At 38.7% G+C, this 19,532-nt stretch overlaps 1 protein-coding gene across 6 annotated transcripts in view; it reads right to left on the bottom strand.

The window, feature by feature from the left end:
- Window positions 1–9,383: 9,383 nt before the first annotated feature.
- Window positions 9,384–19,532, bottom strand: part of SEMA5A (semaphorin 5A) — a 318,391-nt gene continuing 308,242 nt past the window's right edge. For all 6 annotated transcript variants that reach the window (XM_032118104.1, XM_032118127.1, XM_032118114.1 and 3 more), the window contains 3 exons: window positions 18,129–18,176; window positions 15,716–15,927; window positions 9,384–14,339 (listed from right to left, as the gene is read on the bottom strand). In XM_032118104.1, the coding sequence (XP_031973995.1) occupies window positions 14,220–14,339; window positions 15,716–15,927; window positions 18,129–18,176 (380 nt within the window). In that variant the 3' untranslated portion in view covers window positions 9,384–14,219. The remainder of the gene's footprint in view (window positions 14,340–15,715; window positions 15,928–18,128; window positions 18,177–19,532) is intronic.

The raw sequence follows: 19,532 nt of genomic DNA, 5'->3' as shown, positions 1-19,532 counted from the left end.
ATTGACAGCTGCATGGACTGACTGCAATCTGCCAGACTGGATTTTACAGCAGCAGCTCACACCCATCTTCGGAAAATCCACCCACCAACATCCTTCAGGGGCTTAGGCAGATCTGTTGGATGGCTTCTGGAGGAGGAAAGAAAATCATGGACACTAATACTATGTCCATGCCCCGTGCTTTACATTTACATATGTATGGACACTTCAGGCTTTTATAGGAGCAGTTGAATGGCTTGCTCCAAAGTGCTGCACGTCTCAGGAAGACTCCCTGTTGGGAACTGTATTCATTGGGGCAGAGACCACTGTTCCACTGGTTCTGCCCTGAACTTAATTTTTGATCCTTTGTCCTTGTTTACAGTAAAAGCATATTAATTTCCATTTTTTTTGTATAGTATACAAATCTCCATTCAGAGCTTTGGCTGTCCTTTGCCCTGTCTCTAACATTGTTATTAGTGCTTGTGTGCAGATCTTTTTTATGGGTCATTCACTAGAGACCACCTGCATTCCAAAGTGACATCTTGCCACCACAGATATCCCAAAAAAATGGTGTGTTTTGATGCTGATTGCCTCCATAATAAATAACACTACTGGGAGAAAAAATATTAAAATTATTGCCTCCAAATTCCTTATTCAAGGATCTCATATTACAGAAAGGCAAATTAAGGACACATTCTACACCATTAGAAAACATCCATTAAATAAAGCTAAAATTGAAGCTAAAAATACATCCTTTTAGCGACTGCATTTTATGTGGCAGCATCACCCCTTGGTGAGCTCTCAGAATGGGCTGCCCATTGGAAATCTGAATGATGCCTCAGATTAATCTTTAAACATCCAATGTTATTTGCCTAACAAACCAAATTATCTCTGTGAATTATGCAGTTGCTATTACAAAGGAAAAAAAAAGAAAAAGAAAGAAGACTCAAGAGGAACACAGTAGAGTTTATAAAGAGCTCCAAGGTTACATTTTATGGAATAATGATCCATCCATTCAGCTTGGAACAGAGTAATTGCAAGGGACAGCATAGATAAAACATCAGGAAAACATGTCTGTCTATTTCTAGACACTTCTGCTCTATCAAAGCCATGAATAATCCTATGACAAAAAAAATTTAATTTCCTCCTTATTCCCCATTCTCTCATTGGATACTGATTATCCCCTTCTGTGGGACACACAGCCACTCCACTGACAACAGGTGGTCACTGGATGTGAGAAAGAGAATGGCAAATGGTCTCAGCTTTCCAAGGACATCTGGCTTCACAGATAGGTACAATCAGCTGCAGTCATCAAGCTCTACCTTCAGGTTGGAAAGCATGGGTCCGAGAAATGTTACACTAGGCTCTACAACAGTTTGCATGGTCTATTTGTTTCCACAATGTGCTGGTTTTGTAGCTTTTCCTTGTCTTCAGTTATTAATTCTGTATTTCTGTGTCCACAACCTCAATATTGCTTTTTTTTTTTTTCATCCTGACTGACATAAAACAACATCAGGGTGAAAATAGGTTTCTGTGGAAGCCTATTAAAAACACTCTCTCCATCCAGAGGAGAATTCTTTTCTAGTGACCTACCAATTAGCCAGTGTTAATGTGTTTCCTTCCAGTGGTATTGTTTTATCTTTGCAGTGAAATTGCTAAGCAATAGCACATGGAATGTGAGAAGGGAATAACAGCATGCTAAACAGCGTGTCCAAGTTCCTACAGGCTAATGGTTATTCCTTTCTCAAGGATCACAGCATAGTTCAGCTTATATTAGAATTTTCCTAGTTATGTGCAGATTTATAGCATCCCAGTTCCACAGGTGAATTTATAAAAGCTTGAGAGAGATGATGGACTGTTCATATTTGCTCAAGTATTCTCACATTTCCTACTGCTGAGGTGGATAATGCCAATGCATATTTCTGCACTACATTATGGAAAAAAGACTTGAAAAATCTGTGGGTTTTGCCAAAACTGTTGATGAGCTACAGCATGACAAAAAATTAGAGAACACTTTAAAATGTGACATATTTTCATCCAGATTTCAGAGTTTGCTTGGATCTGTGTCAGATCTTTCTCTGATAACAGACCATGCAGGCAAAAATGAGACCCCACCCCTTTCTAAGGATGTCATAGGTGAGATGTGGAGCCTTGTGACATTTTTAACTCAAAACCACCTCCGTGAGATAAAGGATTATCTTCTCTGGATAAATTTCTAGGTCAGAGGCTATGGTTTGATGCCTGCCTTTGCCACAAAACTAGTTTTGCTTCTCAGAGAATTTACAAACAAATTTAATGCTCACTCTCCCGTCAGTGAGAGACATTTAGCCTTGTGCCTTGATAAAACTGCTCCTTTATCTTACCATGCCACTATCCCTCACCAATAAAAAAGGATTGTACCATCTCTTCTTTTTCATCCTGGTTACTGATGCTCAGACAACTGCTAGGTGAGATGTTACAATGTTCCTTGGTCCTGCGCAGTGCTGCATGCCAACAGGGAGGATCAGGTGCGGTTGGGCTGACCACCCACCCTGGTGCCTTGGTGTGGGCAAGCAGCACCACCCAGCAAAGACAAATTACAGAAAGAAAGTTCTGGGACCAGCTCATCCCAGCTGTCAGACCTTATTCAGCAGCCCCCAGAAGCTGGAAGCCTCAGTTAACCAGACAGAACAGGTGGGCTTCTGGCTGCTTAACAGATTTGAAGTACTGTAAGGGCATCCCCAGTACATGGATAAATATGCCCTACAAAGTACTGCAGTGTTTGTCACAAAACCAAGGTGCCACTTTTAATCTGTTCTTGTGAAGGAAGAGTTTCTTGTTTTGCCAGCTGCCTATGGCTTCTCTGGAACAAAGATTATCGTTCACAACAATTGGTGGACTAAGTTTATGATCTGGATTCAGACTCATAAATAATTTCAACCCATCAAAGCATAAAAGAGCAAAAGATCACTTACCCATCTCACCTACTGGCACTGGTAAGAAAGAGCCACAAGTATTCCTGCCCGTTACATGGCATATTTCCTTTTGATCTATGTAGACATTCCCCATTTTTTCATTTGTTTGTTTTTAATTCTCACCCTAGGACTTCTAATCATATTTATCACCAACATTTTAAACTCTGCTTCAGTCTTCTTGGACTGAAATTATTTTGCAACTACATTTATTGTCTTTAAAGTGGCTTTCAAAATTTAACACTTGGTCAGCATTAGGTAAATTAAATGCCATTTCACATGTTTTCACAAAGATAAAAATTCTTGGCAATAGTCTGTTTTACTTGTTGATTTGGCTGAAGCAGATAGCATGACAAAAACACTGAACAAGAACATTTTAACTTTAATACTTGTAGTGGATAGAAGCCAGACTGTGAAATAATATTTCTCTTTACTTTTTAGTAATCTAGGCTTTGGTGAGGAAACGGTCATTATAGGTTGGTTACAGGGCTATTGCTGAAGTTAATTTAAATTACTAACTGGTTAAAGTGGCTAATATTCTCTTAGAAATTTTATTTGTTGCAGAGAAGGAACCAGGAGTTTATTATAATGCGGACAAAGCAGACTGAAGCCTACCATCTGGACACAGAGCTCCAATAAACAGCACCTCCAGGTGCAGTTGCCATTTCTGATACACATTTCTGAGTCTGCTATTAGAGGAAAAAACCGTGATGCTTCACTGCTGCCAATTGCCCACTTTTTAATGATAGCTCTGAGTTCACTACATTTGGCCCATTTCATTAGACATAAACCTTTAAGACTCCTGGCCTAGAGGTGCCTTGTTACTGCTGGTCAGCATGGTTTTTTCCTCAGGAAACACTATTCAACTTTGATTCCATGCCTAACAGACACTTGTGGTTCTTAGGAAGAGAACCCGCCTGTGAGTGGGCATACTTTAGAAGGCAAAGTTGTTGTGCTTTAGTATTTATTGGTATCCCTTTTGACTCTCATTGAAACTTCATAGAGCAATGTTTCAGAGCAGGAATGGCAGACCAGCTTGTAGCAAGGCAGTGGTACTCCTGCTAATGATCACTATTTGGCCCCTGAAACCCTGGTATTGCTTTTTTAATGAGGAAATAAAGAGGATATTAAACTCAATTTTGTATTGACTGTCTGAGTAACCCTCTAGATGCTTTTCTTCGGAGATAATAACACATTATCTAAGCCAAATACTGTCATCGACAACTGCTCAAATATTGAGGCAACTCACATTAAGAACTCCCACACAGAAACCTGATTTGCTGTTTTGTGTTTATGTACCAGGCCTCGGTGTGTGAGCTCTCCAGCATCAGGAAGAAACATGATCACAGGGAATAGAAAGAAAAAAATATCAGGAGTAAAAAAGTATCATTACATACACAAAAAGCTAAAACTGTGATCTGACAGTGACTTCAGCAATCCTTGTCCCAGTTTCTTTGTCATGCTGGGTATGTATGTGCTTGTGTACACATGTGCATAGGAGAGAGAGTATGTGAGCCCAGAAGCACAAGAATATACATGTTCTTTTCAAAACCAGGCTACAAACAGCAGGTAAAAAGCCATAAGGCAGTTGTACAGCAGTCTGTTTTTGAGCAGAGACTCTTCATCCACAGAAACACACACATGAGTTATGTAAAAAAAACAACAGCCTTGAATCACAGCTGTTATTGATGTTAGAAAATGTGCAGATGAAATACATCAAATCCTGACCTGCTCAGCAGCACAAGTCTTTCTGCTTTTCCAGGAAAGCTTTGAGGAAGACTCCTGGTGTTGGCTAAAACAGCCACCTAATGTTTAAACGTTATAATCTGAAAATTTTCCGGGTTGATAACTGGCTGATGCCATCACACAGTTCTTGCAACAGGATAGGAGTGCAGCTCTTCTGAATATTAGGACACTTTTTGATTGTTCCCTTACTTATTTTGGGTTTGTGAGCATTTAAAAATGGAGTGCAGATTTTTTAATAGATATTGAATTCTAGATTAAGTGCGTGTGCTGAAGAGTTGTGGTGGATGAACTTTCCTTTCCTGAAATTTCTATGTGTTTATTGATTTAGGGGTTTTGGTGCTTTCTGGTTTTGTTTTATCAAGGTCTCCTATGAACTTTAATCATAAAGGCTGGGTAAGATTTTGACATCTGATTCACAGATTTACCTGTCATAAATGATTTTTAACATGGAGGGTTGTACTCACTTTACCTACTGTGTTTTTTTCTCAGAAAAATATTTACCTTTATCTGAAAAACTACTAACATTTTGGTAATGTTGTCTGTCCCTAAGTACACACATGAGCCTTCTGTAATCAAATTTTTATTGTGGAACTGAGATGGCTTGTCAGGTGGAGTCTGAAGCAACCTAGTCACAGATGACCAGAGAGTACACGGGTATCAGATTTAAAATTCATAACCAGAAACCAGCTTTTGACTGGAAACAGATCAGATGGAGGCAACTGCAAAAGTGTCTGGAAACTTGTACTGGAATGGGGGTTGGAGGATGGCACAAACTTAGTGCTGTAGCACAGGGTAACAGGTGGGTGGGCTTTTCAGTTACGGTGGAGAGGAGGATTGCTATGCAGAAAGTAATCCCATTACGACTTGGACAGTTCCAATTCCTGTGAGAAAAAGTAAAAATAAAAAATGAAGAAATATTTGATTCCATAGCAAGGAAAGGCTATCCTTTAAAAGGATTATATCAAAATAAGGAAAACCTGAAGTACAAATACGGATGCTTGCATTTACTCCCAGGAAAGAGGCTTGAAGACACTTTTGGTGTAGCCTAACATGACGGCTCTTATTATGGTACATTAATTGCTGTAATCTATATGACGAATTCATATTCCAAAACCACTCCCAGCAAGCCAAGCTGCTAACTTTCTCTTATTTTCATTTTTTACATAAACGCCAGTGATGGGAAGAGTAAAATTCCCTGTTCAACCTGTGCCTTTCTGCGGCATGGTGTATGTTAACAGCAACATTTTTACGACTAGAAAGTATCTTCCACACTAATCTGTACCTTAGGAGAAATCCTAACTCGGGTTTCATGGGAAATCATAGGCAAAGGTGGACTTATTATGGCCATGGACAAGTACTTGACAAGGATTCAAAAAATCACCCATACAAGGGATGTTCTTGAGAAGTTATGAATATGTCTAGGAAATCCATATTTGGGGCCAAATCATGAGATGTGAAAACATTTCTACCCATCTCTGTTTTATGGGTTGATGGCAAGTTTTATTTCTGTTTTAGTACCAGACACATTTAGCATTTCATGGGATCAAGAAATCCCATAAACATGGCGTTTACAGTAAACATTGACTGGAAGAGCACTCAGAGAGAAATATACTCATACACTGCAGCACCTGAATAACATCAGGAAGAAAGCTTCAAAGGGAATATAAAAAGGTAAAGATTTTTCTTTTCTTGATTTTTCTTTTCTTCTGAACAGACTCCAAATTTATCACTGCAGAACTTGGTGTTCACTTCCAGGTTAGTGCTGCTTCCGCTACCACAAAAACGAGGCAAACAAAAAGTATGGCTTAGAGGACCACAGATGTGTGACTGAGATTTGAATACACATGTTGAGTGTTCTGATTTGGAGCAAAGTGTTAGGTGAGCACAAAAAGATGATGCTCAGGTTATGCTGACATTAAATACCTGAATGGGGCAGAAAAATCTTTATTACCAAAGTTTGAAACAAGACACTAAGTCAAGAAAAAAAAAAAGCGGTCAAATAATATAAATCTGAGTAATGAAGACCAGAAAAATTATATACTCCCCACTCTCCCCAATCTAGAATCCAATTTGATAAAAGATAATTCATCAAATTAAATTATTTAAAATATCCAAAACATCACTGGAGAGGATAATATGTGATGGGATGTATGATGGAAAAGCAGCCATCACCCATCATTTGAGCTGCTTCTTTATGTCCCAGATGATCAGTAAAGCATGTGGAGCACTAAATAAGCCAGTGGACAGGCTGATAAATTTGACAAGCTGGGACAAATTTGATAAGCTGTCTGAATAGGTGTACATCCAAAGAGAGCTTGGCACCAGAGGAACGAAGCTGCAGTTTTAACTGGCTTAGATCCCTGCACCTGTGTTTCTATGCTCGAGCCACCACACCAATGTTTCTTCTTAAATGTATCTTTAGCAGCTCTCATGAGAAGTTTTGCTAACAAAGCTATTTTTGAAGGAGTTAATGGCAAGGAAAAATTATTCCCTATAAAGATTTGTATAGGGATCATTTACTCCCATTATCGCAACAAACAGTGGCATTGTCCTGAAAACAAACCAAAATGTTTACTACTGCTAAAAATCTCCCAGCTCAATATCAATTATTTTATCTTTGATGCATCACTATTATAAACAATTTTTCCATTATACAGGATATTTCATATGGCCGAGACAAAAGAAAACACTTTTCAGCACAAGGATATAAAAGCAATTTTTTCTGCAGCTTTCCTGTCATCAAAGCTTTATTTAAAAGCTGGGACTTTAAATGTTCCATCTATTTGAAATTTTATATTTCTTTCACTTTCATTCAATGTCTACTGCTGTAGTTAACAAAAGTGAGAATTCATTCAAAACCATGGGCTTAGTGGATTAGGAAATATGGTTGCTAAATCCTGGAACATATCACAGAATCACACAGAAACACAGAATAAGCTGAGCTGGAAGGGATTCATAAGGATGATCAAAGTCCACCTTCTGGCCCTGCAGAGGACACCACAACAGTCACACCAGGTACCCAAGAGTATTGCCCAAATGCTTCTTGAACTCTGTCAGGATTGGTGCTGTGACCGCTTCCCTGGGGAGCTGTTCCAGTGCCCAGCCACCCTCTGGATGAAAAACCTCTTCCTAATATCCACCCTAAACCTTCCCTGACTCAGCTTCAGGCCATTCCCTCGGGTCCTGTCATTGGTCACCACACAGAAGAGATCAGTGCCTGCCCCTTCTCCTCCCCTCACAAGGAACTTGTAACTGCAATGAGGTCTCCCCTCAGTCTCCTCCAGGCTGAACAGAACAAGTGACCTCAGCCACCCCTCATTCAGCTTCCCCTCAAGGCCCTTCACCATCTTTGTTGCCCTCCTTTGGACTCTCTAGTAGTTTAATGTCTCTCTTATATTGCAGTGACCAAAACTATTTTGTTATTGTTAATTACCTTCCATGATATTTTGAAATCCAAATCTACTGTTGGATGAGGTTTGTGGATGAAACCTTGGGAGAAAAAATAACAAAACCAAGTGCAAATAACACCTTCCTTCTGCATTCTCAGCCTCTAGGATTGGATTAGGAGAATGCTGAAAGTTACACTGAATCTTTTTCTGAAAATTACCATATCTCAGATGATCATTTCAGTTGAGGAATTGCTATGGTACCTTCAGTTTAAGACCAATTACAGTAAGACAGACTCAGTATCACTATAGCAGTTTTCCATAGCCCTTGATGTCAGTCTTACTGTAAAAATTTTTAGCAGGCCTCACTACTGGCACAAAATCTCTCCTTCAAATTGATAAATACTCAGCAAGGTAGAAGCTGTGATCAATTTCCCACAAGCAGTAAAGGCAAGCGGAAAATATGTGAGAAAGTGTCCACCTGAATCCAAAAAGCCACCAGAAAACAAAAGGTTTATCAGTTCCCAGTACACCTCTCAGTGTGCTTTAACTTGCACCATGAAGTAGTCTCAGAGCATGCCATCTGCATGGTGCTTTTTTTTTCTTCAGTAAATGAGGGAAACTAAAGGGGTACACCCTCTAACTTATTGTGGGTGTTCAGCCTGTGGGACTAGCCTGGAGCTAGTCCAAAGTCCATGAGTTCAGCACCAGCTCTACAGATCTGCTCTTAACCTTCTTGCCTTATCCTTCGTGCCAACAAGGATATTTGGTATAGTCGAAATGCCACCTGTATGGTAGCACTCCCCACTTGTGAGAGCATTTCCACCCCTTCTGGTTAACCTGATGCTGACAGTGTCACCAGCTAATTTCTCACCCGATTCTGAGTAAAAACTGCAACTTTGCACAAATACCTGCTGCAATCAGACTGCTTTTCTTGAGCTACTAGCTGGCTTGATTATCCAGGAGCTTACAGTCCGGATAGCCTCACCCTTGGCAGTTCCCCAAAAGCCTCTGTGTTCCTGTGACTTTATTGACAAGTTAGCCAAATCTCCAGTCACATTCTTCTACGTTTTTGTTTCCCACATTTTTGTTTTCACTTCTGCCTACCCTTGCTTCTTCTGGGGCTGAAGTTGTTGCCAAACCTCCCAGGTTTGCATATTTTCCTCTTTGTACCATCCCAGTTAGAGAATGTCGTCGCATGGCAACACAATGTAAAACATTCATTTAGTGACACAGAACAGTCTAGTTAAAGGCTATTTCAGCCACACATGCATTCATTTTTGTGGAGAAGAGCAGACAGAAAAAAAGGGAAAATGTCCACAAATCCCACAATCCTTCTTTATTTGGAAGAATGGCTTTTAAATGAAGTCAAGCAGTATCTTGTTTTATCATTCATTTATTTAGCAAAGAAAGGAATGAATTCAAATACCCCACACAATGAACACATATTATTCCCTGATATCAAGATGCAGATTCGCTTGTGAACAATTTTAAATGAATCTGTTTTCTTACTATTGAAGTCATCTTGTACTGTGCATGGATTTGTGCAGAAGCAATACATTTTGGGGTCAATTCTGTAAACACACTAAAATAAGTAACTTGTTACATCTATACCATTGATTTTTACTTACGTGATGATTAAAAATTATACTCAAGAGCCTATCTTATGCCAGCCTAGGCATGGAAATGACACTGAAAATTAGAAGTATATCTCTCTAGGCTCACTGCAGTGTTGGTGGAGAGACACAAGCCCTCATCAGGATGTAACTCTGCCCATCTAAGTATGCTTTCCTAGACGAGACATAGAGGATGCTGATGGCAGCTACAATCAAAATTGGCCAGACACCTCAAGCAGAGCGCGATAAGCTTGGACCAAACTGTTTACAGAATTGATCTCATACAGCAAAGCCATTATGCATACAATCAACATTAGGAATGTGCTCATGTTGTGCTGATTTTATTAAAACTGGTCCCACATTTAAAGAAGTGAATATATTCATTCAATAATTATGAGGAAAAAAATATTGAAGCATTTAATCCTATTAACATTTTACTTGCATCTGGGACCTCTTAATCTCTTTTCTGGTTTGAACAGCCATATGGTCTGATGCTCTGAGAACTTTCTTTACTAACATGTGTGTTTCAGTAGCTCTTGACTTGTACGCTGGCACGGTGTTTTCCCAGAGGCTGTTGTGGAGCTCTGGTAGAGCTAACTAAATGCACAGTATCCTACACCCATGTGAGACTTTAATCAGTACTGCTTAATAGCCTGGAAATCAAAGCCGTTTAAGCCCCATTCTTTCTTCCACTCTCTTATGAAATTCCTAATCCTAGTCAAAAATCTCTTGATTAGTTTTAGCCAAACCACACTGCTTCAACATCAGGTGACTGCAAATGGCTGGAAAAGCTTCTACATAGAGTAACTTAAAAAGGTCATAAAGATAATCAGACTCAAATCAAAGTCCAAGATATATCTGCAAGCACAGGAGTCCATTTTTTAAACAACTGAGGAATATATGCTATGATTCAGACATAAAAAAATAAGCACAAAATGTGCACTCAACCCTAGTTGTACTTTGAGTTGGCCAATGAGTGTATATACCATGCAGGATGTGACTGGCAATCTTGCTTCCTCCTCCCTCCATGCAGCAGGGCTACACGGAAACAGCTTTACTTAGGGAATTTTCATTTATCTGCCAAACTGTTTGCATTCAAAATAGAAAAGCATTTTTAAATTTATGCCATCAGTGTAAACACAGTTAGTAATATTAATTAATGCCATCGGAGGTAATATAATTATTTATCCAGGATAGATCACTTTATCCAAGAGAAAGGATGAACTATATTTAAGCACGGCATTTGATGAGCAAGGGACTTGATTTGATTTTCCCTTTCAAAGAACAGAACAATGCTTTCATAACCAAATTTTATCCTTGAGAAAATTTGAGAGCTCTGTTGGCTTAAACAAGGTTTGCAGGAAATGCCCACTTGTTATATTTTTGACAGAAAGAAAAATAAGAGCTTTCATGAAGAAATGGACATCATTTAATAGGGGACTTGGCAGTGCTAGGTTAATGGTTGGACTCAATCTTTGACGTCTTCCAACCTAAACAATTCTATGAAATCTGCTTTTCACCAAAACGTACGCAGCCTATTTTAGAAAAGTAAGTTGAAAATTAATAGAGATTGCACTTTGCTTTGCTCCATGTACTAGGAAAAGCTGTACTAAGCTACCTGGGCAGCTACATAGAATTCAGAAGATGAAAATACTGATACAGGCAGCGCATCTGGGGTCCTCTAAATTACCTAAGACACAAATATCTAGGCTTTAAAATCTGTTGTCTCACAATCTAGCTTGACAAGGAGCTCTTGCCATCAAGTTTTTGTCATTTAAGTGCTGTGAAATTTCCATGTTTATCCTCCTGCTTCAGAGAGAGTTTTGAATATATTTCTGCCTGTGATATAGAACAATTAAATCTAGGAAACTAAATGACAAATAAAAATAATTAAAAGAAACACTTTCCTGACACGTTGGCATGGGAGCTGCTCAAAGATCTGGAACACCTGAAATACTCCCTTGGGAGAGGGAAGTGTGAGCAGACTGAGCATCTGCTAAATGCACTTCTAGCTATGATCATGCAGACTTAACCTAGGGTATTATTATCACCCATATAACATGTACCTAACGTATGTGTTTATCCATGAAAAGAACGGAAAATAGGTGTGCCTCAAACTACTGAAGACTTAGGAAAAAAAGATAATGTCAGTAATTTTAATTAAAAAAGGTTAAAATAAAAATACATAGTTCAAATATTTTAAATATATTGGTCTTAAAACTAATAGTCTAAATATAAAATCCAGAAGTTGGACTAATGTGCTCTTAGTACAGGGGCAGAAAGGAACGTTGCTCATATGTGTGTATGTACATGTGCTGCTTTTTCTTGGCAGTAGCAACAATATAGGTTTTATTTTACCTTACTTAAATATAACATCTATCTTTTGGCATGAACACAGTAATTCAAATACCATACTGTTTATGATTTGGAGAGCTTTTCTCCCCTCTATCTCTTGCAAAGAAAATTTTCTCTTACCCAGGGCAATCAGCTAATTTATTCCTGGAAAACCAAATCTAATGTACAGTAAAAAATCACAAATTATAGAGACCCAGCATTATTATGCTTTCTGGAGATGAGCTGGTGTGAAGGTGAGGTGCTTTCATTTGACTGAGTTAGTAACAGGGAGAACTACTCAGCTGGAAAAAATAGGCGGCTGAGCTTAATTACTTTCATAGACAGTAAATGTGTGTTCATTTTACTGCATAGAATTTTAAAGACCACTTTGAATTTTTTCATTTTTCTGCAGAACAGATTGGAAACACAGTGCTACATTCAGATCTATCCCCATTCAAATATGTAGCTCACTGCTATCAGTAGATACAGTGTTTACCATTGCTATATAAGTGTTTCTTGGTACTTTTTGATTTTTTTCATACATAGTTGTGAATCATTTTAATCTATACATGTTTCTTCTCTATTTGCCTATCATAACATAACCTAATTAGCAAGGGCTCTAAACAGAATGGAAACATTTCCACTCTGCTTCTCCCTGCATGCCTCCCTAGTATTCTAGTGCAATGGTCTTTGCTTTTAGCAAGAAAATGAAAGCCCAGTTCTTTAATCCTTAGTATTCACTTATAATTTCTTCTCACAAGCTTCTGAGCGTAGCAAATGCTTCCTTGCTACTATATACTCTGGAAAATCTGACTCAAATCCCTGCAACTTTCTTTTTAGGTATACATCTGAAATTTCAGACACAAAAATAACAATGCCATGAATGTGGGTGAAGACAGACAGAACAAAGAAAAATGGTATAAAACTTTGTCTTTCCTCATCTACCACTAAAAAAGGAATTAAAACTGATAACTTAAAACTCAAACAGTACTTTAAATATTTACATCAATGAAGTCCAACAAGATCATCATTTAAAACACCAAAAGAATGTTCCTCTAGGAGCTGACTAATGCAGGTCAGACACCACCGCAAGATGAGACAGCCCTTTGCAAATATATCTATGTTCTCTGAGCCAGCTTTGTTTGTCGGACATGTGCATATAAAGTAAAAGCTGGAAAGAAAAAAGCAGACCTATGATTATGCGTACATACCCCCAAGAGCCAGAGAGGGCACACAAAACGCGGTGCAGCTGCACTGTTCTGTGGCCAGGCTGGTGGCGAGTGCCACAGCCATCAGAGACAAGCGTGTTCCATGCACACGCACCAGAGAGAGGAAGCCTGTGGAATGCCACAGCAAACTCACGTGCTGCAGCAAGGCTGGTTTACTACAGACACAGAGAAAAACCTCCCAGCGTGCCTCTCCCATCTGCCCTCCTCCCCTGGCCTCCCTGTGGGACATGCCCTTCCACACCCTCACAAAAATTAAACTGAACAAGGTGAAGGCTTTATGTGACTGGGCTCGGCTTGCAACTGCGAGCCACTGACCCCGGAGGTGTCCAGGTTAATTACAAGACTGTATCCCTTAGTACTTCTCTGTACTCTGAGCAGCTGAACTGCAGCCAGAGTGATTTACAGCCCAGGAAGATCAGACTACAGAGCCCAGAGCTGCTGCAGAGGATCACTAAACCACCATATTTCTTCTTGTCATCCCCAGCACCTTGTGAGCTTTTTTTGGCAGTGTGAGCTTCAGGAGACTGCACAGAGGACTAACAGTAAAGATCCCTTTTTACACCCCAAGGAAATAAAAGACAACACCTAAAAAAAAAATTAGATTTGTACTCCTGGCACAGGTTTAAGGGGTAACATTATTATTTCTTTTTAAAACTCAGGCATTACTTAGTCACTTGTTAGAGAAATATAAGCGGAAATTTATGAAACTGAGCAAAGCAATGCAATCCTCACGAATAGTCCAGCAACACCGAGGGGCTACAGCTGCCCCTGACACTGAAGGCCAACCTTGCATTCTGCAAAGAAAACATCATGTCACAAACAGGCGGTTTGGGCTTTTGGCAGCAATGGGACATTGATGGCTTGGATCGTGCTTGAAATGTCTCTGAACTTCATCTCTGAAGCCTCAATCACATGAGCACTCGAGTAGCACAGGCCTTGGGGACTGGGGAGTTACAGGAGGCCAGAAAATACACAAGCCCATTAGTACTCATCATAATTATTGAAATCTGTAAAATAGGTATTAGAATAAGTCTTTGCAGTAAGATGTGGATTGAAGTATTTGTTTCTCTCCTCTAGAATCAGGTTGTTTTTGTTAAATGCCTGGGAAGATAAAGAAAAAAAAAGAAATCAGAAAATGAAAAGGACACAGGAAAGGTAACCACCAAGTGCTCTTTCACCAAGGCAGTTTTCGTGGCAAGTATCTGTAAGCCAGGCAAAAATGCACTGAGAAATACCTGTGCATTTACAGAAACTTGCATTTGCAAGAAGTATCTTCTTATGTAATAACATTCCTACAGAAATAAATTCTACTTAATAAAGCCAGTCATTTCCCCCTCAATATTACAAAACTAATTTTATGATTCTATGAATATTTTTAATCATATATACGCAGTTCTTCCTATTACAATGAGTCACATACTATCTTTTTACTGAATAAGAATTATTTCCTCTTTACTGCATTAATTCCCTGATTTTCAAGTGGCAGAAATGTCTGAAGGCCTTAAGAGCATAAATCCTGTTTTTTAAAAAAGTAATATGGGTATTTAGAATATGAATTTTCAAAGGATTGGGGTTTTTTTTTGTTTCTGTAGCTATCTAGAGAGATGATTAGTGGAATTTGAAAAAGCTTTAAATTAAGTTCATATTGCACTGCCAACTAGAAGATCCAGACTTTTCTTGCTGTTTATAATGAATTTCATTAAAATGTCTTTAATTACAAAGAAAAATGCATAAATTAAGAACTGGATTATCCAGGTAGGATTTAAGAAAAATCCTCATTTGCAAAAAAGCTTTGCAGCTGCATGAACAAACTGTGTAATCTGGACATACTGAACTAGGTATTTCCAGAATGCACATCCTTTCTTAATTCAGTGGATCTGAAAAGCAGAGTTATTTTAAAAGGTCACAAAAAGAAAACAGCACTTTGGGAAAAATGATGAAATAGTATGGATATCATTATAGACTCTCAGTACCTCTGTCCTGCTTTTTCACAGAATAGGTTGGGTATAAACACTAGCTGAAAGTCTGACCCAGAATATATTCAGCAGATACATCTCCTCTATAGAGATATAGTGCAGGAAAATGAAGAGTGACCTTGATATTGGGTCATCAGAGCCAAAGGATTTTCTTCAGTAGATGCCATGGTGATTGCTAATGGCCCTATTTACTTCTTGAACAAGCCACCAGGGAACACAATTAGGAAAAAAGTCCCACAAAAGATCTTGAGTGATTTGCTTTTTCCAGGAAAGCCTGCTGTATAAATTATACACACATGCAAAATCCAACTTCCCGCCTAAAAGGGATTGACAAGCAAAAGGATCTGCAATTACAATACCTCAAGTGAAATCTACTTTTGTCATTAACAATCAGCGTAAGTTGATCTCAAATGCCACTGCGGAAAAGCGGCAAGGAGAATTCTTTTGATATAGCAGAAATGTTGTCTAGGTGCATTGAGGAGCTCCCAGCCCTCTGCTCACCTTGATGGCTTCTACAGAGTCATATTTGTCCAGTTTGTTGATGTGGTTGGTGATGCTGGTGTTGAGCGGAGCGGGCGACACCGGGTGGATGACAGTCGCGTCGTGGGACTGCTGCTGGTACCGCTGGCAGTAAGTGTAAACAAGCAGGGTGAGAAGGCAACCAAGGATTGAGCTACTTAATCCCACTGCGATCATGTGGAACATGTTGAACTCTGCAGAGAGGAGAAAAGAAGACAATCTTAATTTTAAGGCAGTAGCAGTAAAAGCTTCAGCTCGGGGAAAAATGTAGACAAGTGTTTGATTCAAATAAGGATAAGGGAATTTTCATGTGTTTCCCTGAAAACTCTCAATTGCAATGGTTTATCCCTACAGTAGTAAATTCATTTTGCTTCCCTGAAGATTGTAAGAATCTTAGATACCCATACATCTCTGTAAGTATTGAGATCTTTGAAAGATGCTTAAACAAGTTCAGAACACAAATAAAAGAAAAATTAATTGCATTCCGTATGTTTGAATAGTTCAACATTTTTTTCTTCAGACTGTCTAACAAAGCCTTGTTATATAAAAATTATGTATATAGTGTACATACACAGCTTTTTTCTTTCAGTGAACTGAAGTATCACCTCCTCTGCTGCTATCACAGTTCTTTCTCTTACACATAGTGACTTGTGGCAGAACTGACAAAATCCTGATATCGTTGAAGCACATTTGTGATTCTCATAAATGTTTTCCATATCCCTTTTATAGGATGCATGTCCCAGAAGCAGCAGCACCTATTTTTCCATCCCTGCTTTGATTCTTGCTGGTTACCATTCTTTCTGTATCTTGGCCAGTTCCCCTCTCCAGCTCTTAGAATTTTTTCTTTATATAAGGGGGAGTAAGGAAGAAATGGTAGCATTTTAGGGGAAAACTGGAAGTGGTGAGAGATGGACTCCTTGACTCTCAACATACTTTTAAGCACAGCAGCCAGAGAGTGCAAAGTCAACAACTCAGAGCCCAGAAGTCTCCTATCTGCTCTGCTTATCAAAGGTCTGATGGGATCAGACCATGGGAAACCCTCTCCACCTACGCAAGGACTAAAACTGAGAGGAAGCCCATTGCTGCATGAAACTGTAGAAGGGAATCTAAAGCACTATCATCCTCTGATGTTGCTGAACACAGATACCAGGTCAGATATGGCACCAGTAGGATTAGCAGCTGAAAATAAACAAATTATATTGCTTTCCATAGTTATATCGAACTGGAGGTGTGCTTTTTGATTAGGAAAGAAGTATCACTGCGAAGCTCATGTTGGAAATTTCATCTTAACATGACTGAAAATTTGTTTGTTGTGGCCTTAATGACACATTTTAAGCTGATATACTGGTGCTAGTCTTAAAACCATCTGTCAGATCTTTTTCACTGTAATACAGAAAAATGGGCTGGCACATGGTGCTATTTTTTTTTAAAACCTCAGGTAGGACCTTTACATGCCTACTGAGTACTTAGAAACATGAACTAGTATTTAGGTGGCCCAGTTGACTGTATCAGTATATCAATCTATCACTGAAATATCCTTCTACATCTTTATGAGAGTTTCCCAGTACTGTAGAACTTGGAAGAATGTTGTCAAAGTACTACTGCTAATTAGCAAAAAAATCAAATTACATTATCCTGGCTCAAATAACAAGCTACCATATGCACAAGTACCCTTGCACAACCTCTGTGTTTTCACTGTCCTTTATTAGGTTAAAAATGAAGCTTATCTGTGCATGGAAGAATACTAGAACTGGCCAGAGCTATTACCATGACGACACAGACTAAGCGTGATAGCTCAACACAGAAACAAAAAAAAGTTCATTTTCCTTTTTCTTTTCTTCTTCTTCTTGTTTAGTGGCTTTAAAAGGTTTTCCTTTCAAGATTGGTTTTGCTAGTACCATGACTCTTCAGAATGGAACCTTTTATTTACTTTTTAGTTTTGTCTCTGGCAATGAAGCTGAAAATGAGTCCCAGACAGAGTCTCAGCTATTAAATAGGTTAGCAGGCTGGTTTTCTGCTGTTTATTTGGAGTCCAAAAGAGGTTTGTGGACTTATTATCCTGAAAAAGGTGGAGCAACTTCACAAATTTTGACCTACTGATAACCACATTATTACAGATATTTGTTTTTGAGTACAAGGGTGACTGCCGCACTGAAAAAGAAGAAAATACAAACATCCAGTACTGTGTCTTCTACTCTCAAAGGTCACCAATGACAGATGGATATTTAATGAGAAATCCTGTAGTAACTACATTTTTCTGTACAAGTGTAAATAATGAGAATGCAGCATTTAGACAGCAGAATAATGCTAAGGGAGTGCAAAAGGTGAAACAAAAGCAAAAAATGGGGAATCAATATTTCAGCATTTAATAGACATCTTGAGCTGAAAAGCTTACCGCCACATCGTTTCTCTTCTATGCTGCTGGATCGTGCCACAGATATTTCTAGAAAAAATAAATAAACCACTCAGGCCAAGGAGAAAAAATATTACCGAGAACTTCTAGTTAGATTAACACAGTAAGGATTTAAAAATCCATCCTATTACATCCACTTCAAATTAAAGGTAAAAGATATTTTTACTGTGTGGTTGAATTAATAGAAAGGACCCATGACATCTTCAGGTTCCTTATTTTCCCAAGCAAAAGCAGCAACTTATTTCTAATTCTTGACTCAAAACATCTCTGGAATAAAAAGGATGAAATGCACATGAAAACATTCTTTGTGGAGTTTAGGCTTGTGGAGAAGGAGTTGATTTACTGAAGTAAAATTAACTACAGTTTAATTAACCTTGCACTCAAATGGGCTCATTACTTCTACAAGTCACATCTAGCACTAATGTGAAAAGTAGGAATTTATGCATCTTCAAAAAAGAGGACTGCCAATTTTATAGGTCTCAGTCATAAACTAATAAAATACAATTCTAGCTTGTATCCTTAACATTTTTACTTTGAAAATACAGAATAAAATCTGTTGGCAATCAAGTTTTTCCACTCCTTACTTCCAGACCATGGTTTCTATGAAGGGAAGTTCTGCCTTACAAATCAGTCTCTTGAACCCCTCTGAAAGGATCAAGAATCATGTGTATACAAGTGGGGTAGCTGACACAGTATACCTGGATTTCAAAAAAGCAGGATTTTAAGTTCTTCGCAACAAATTTCCTTTCTAAGCAACAAATGAAGCGAGGGAAAAGATACAGAAACCGGCTAGTACTATGTACCCAGTTCTTACAACAGAGGAAGGTTGCTACTTCTGCAGAAGAACTAGAGAGGAAAGGAGTTAAAGGACCTGGGCAAATAAAAGCGAGCTGAGTGAACCAAAGAAAGCAAGATAGATTCCCTAAGGTGAGAGTAATGGGCATGACCTTATCTGGTCTGTTACTGGTAATGTGAGGAGGAGCAGCAAACAAACCAGAAGGGCAAGAGACATGGTGGCTTGCTTCAGATTCTGAAAATGCCTACTTTCCAAAACAAGATGTAGAGCTTATACTGGATTAAGCTGCAGATTCACAGAATGTGAATATTAATAGAGCTTCAAAAGCCTTAGAAAAGGGAAAATAGTGTGGGAGTTTGAGCATTATGCACCATCCATAAAAACAGCGTTTAACTTTGTTGATGTCTTCGTTACACTGCACTAAAGTTTATTGCATAGTCACTCAAAGAAAAGGTTTCTGCACTGAGTAAATGCAGCTACATTTCAAATGATAAATTAAAATGTAAATTCTTCTGTCTGTGAAAAGACCCCTAGCTTTTTTTAATGTACATAGGGAGAAAGTTGACTGTTAACAGCAGTGCATTGTGACC

Source organism: Corvus moneduloides, chromosome 1 (assembly GCF_009650955.1).
Source record: "Corvus moneduloides isolate bCorMon1 chromosome 1, bCorMon1.pri, whole genome shotgun sequence".
Taxonomy (NCBI): domain Eukaryota; kingdom Metazoa; phylum Chordata; class Aves; order Passeriformes; family Corvidae; genus Corvus; species Corvus moneduloides.
This window is presented reverse-complemented; position numbering and strand designations above follow the sequence as displayed.